We start from the raw sequence: 1749 nt of genomic DNA, 5'->3' as shown, positions 1-1749 counted from the left end.
GGCGGCTGTATCGTCTGCGTGGGCTGCATCTGCTGCGCCGCCGGTGAAACCTGGTGAGGAAGAAGAGGTTTGGCAGGGGTTGGTGAGGGGGGAAAGTTACAGAGGGGGGATGCTGAAATGGGAAGGGAAATCTCACATGTTTGTCCTGCTCCCCGGCAAGTCTGCAACAGGCACAAGTCAAAAGGCTGCGCCAGATGCCACTGAAATTAGCTGCTGGCAAATCCTTACCGTGGTCAAAGGGGAGATTTTTTGGAAGCGATCCTCTGAATATTAGTAGGGGAAATATTTTTCCCCTTACAGTTAGTTATTAAAAACATTCACTTAGGTACTTTCTCTGCCACCACCTATTTCAAACCTGAAATGTCAAGTTTCCCTCAGCAACGGGTTTAATCAAAGCAGAGGACTATAGTGGCCTTATTTCTGTCTCTCTCTCTTTTTTTTTCCCCAGTTGCGTCCAAAATTTAGGACATTTCTATTTTACAGGCTCCCCCATCTCTGTCTCACGCTTTACCACCTCTGGAGAGAGGAGCTGCAGCACTCTTCGCACCTGAGCGGAGCTGGGAAGCCGTGGGCTGGGATCACACAAGGTCAGCAGACCTCGGTGCCCCTAAGCTGGGGGCAAAAGAAAGGATTTTGGTACCTGAACTTGAACTTGCATTTTGGTATCCCTGCACTGGGTGGAGAAGGGATATTCCCTTATCAGGCGTTTCCATTTGACCCTCGTGGATGCTATACTCCTTTTTATTCAGCAGCCTGGCTTTGACAGTAGAGACACACCACATCCAGCCCTGCTGCTCCAATACTTTTAAAAAATACGTATTTATGCTTTTTTCAAGTGCAGGAGAGTACCGATGCTGCTCCTGAGAGTAACTGGCCCATGCCATTACAGAAGAGGTGCGTGGTGGGGGCAGCCCCACGTAGTCTGTGCTCCGACTCCTGGGCAGATCAAACCCATGCCCACATCCTTGTCAGGAACCAGCATCGGACTTAACATTCAGCTGCCTGGGAATAGGCAGCTTTTGGACTGCTCTCCTGCCTCTCCACGGTGCCCAGGCCACGGGGCTCTGGACTGTGCTTGGGGCTGGGGAGCCTGACCCACGGGTCCCATTGCTCGCACTCAGCAGGAGCTGCTGCTCATGTTGCTGCCGCCGCTCCGGCACCATCTGGAACAGTCTGGAAACCTGAATTGTTGACTCAAAATTAACCCTCTTGTCCTGGCAAAGGCCCAAACCTCTAAGGTGCTTCCTTTTGACTCCGGGGAGTGGACGTACTCAGCGCTTTGTCAGACTGAGCCCTGAATTTCAATTGCAGCAATTAACATGTGTTTGCCTAACACCTCTGTCTGTCTCAATTAAAATGATACTATCGTCTTGCATCTTGCGAGGTCGCTTTTCTGTCTAGAATCTCACTACAAAGAAGAGCTTGCTCCCTCCCCCAGCTGACTTGTGTCAATTAAAGTGGCAATTTTACATGTAATTATTCTCTGCATCTGATAACGCTTTTTGCATAAAGCCGAATTTATTCCCAGCTTTATGTTGCACAGTCAGGGAATCTCTCTTGCAGGAGCAGAAAAAGGTTTTAAAAAAATAATCTTCTAAAAATAAATAAGCCACCCCACACTTTCTGACTGATTTTTTGAATTTCAGCTTGTATTAACTCCGTATGTTTGCTGGCAAAATCTCCAACCCTCTGTCCACACCAGGGGTTGGAGTCCCAGGGCTACGGCAGCGGCAGGGGGGGGCGGCGCCC

The 1749-nt window shown here is 49.6% G+C and overlaps 1 protein-coding gene across 1 annotated transcript in view; it reads right to left on the bottom strand.

Moving 5' to 3' along the window:
* The window catches only part of CREB5 (cAMP responsive element binding protein 5), an 11282-nt gene that overhangs the window by 2628 nt on the left and 6905 nt on the right, over positions 1–1749 (bottom strand). Inside the window, exon 3 of the mRNA XM_009700957.1 lies at positions 1–50. This exon is cut by the window's left edge and continues 160 nt beyond it. Coding sequence (XP_009699259.1) covers positions 1–50 — 50 coding nt within the window. The remainder of the gene's footprint in view (positions 51–1749) is intronic.

This window comes from Cariama cristata, unplaced genomic scaffold, assembly GCF_000690535.1.
Source record: "Cariama cristata isolate BGI_N322 unplaced genomic scaffold, ASM69053v1 scaffold32245, whole genome shotgun sequence".
NCBI classification, from domain to species: domain Eukaryota; kingdom Metazoa; phylum Chordata; class Aves; order Cariamiformes; family Cariamidae; genus Cariama; species Cariama cristata.
This window is presented reverse-complemented; position numbering and strand designations above follow the sequence as displayed.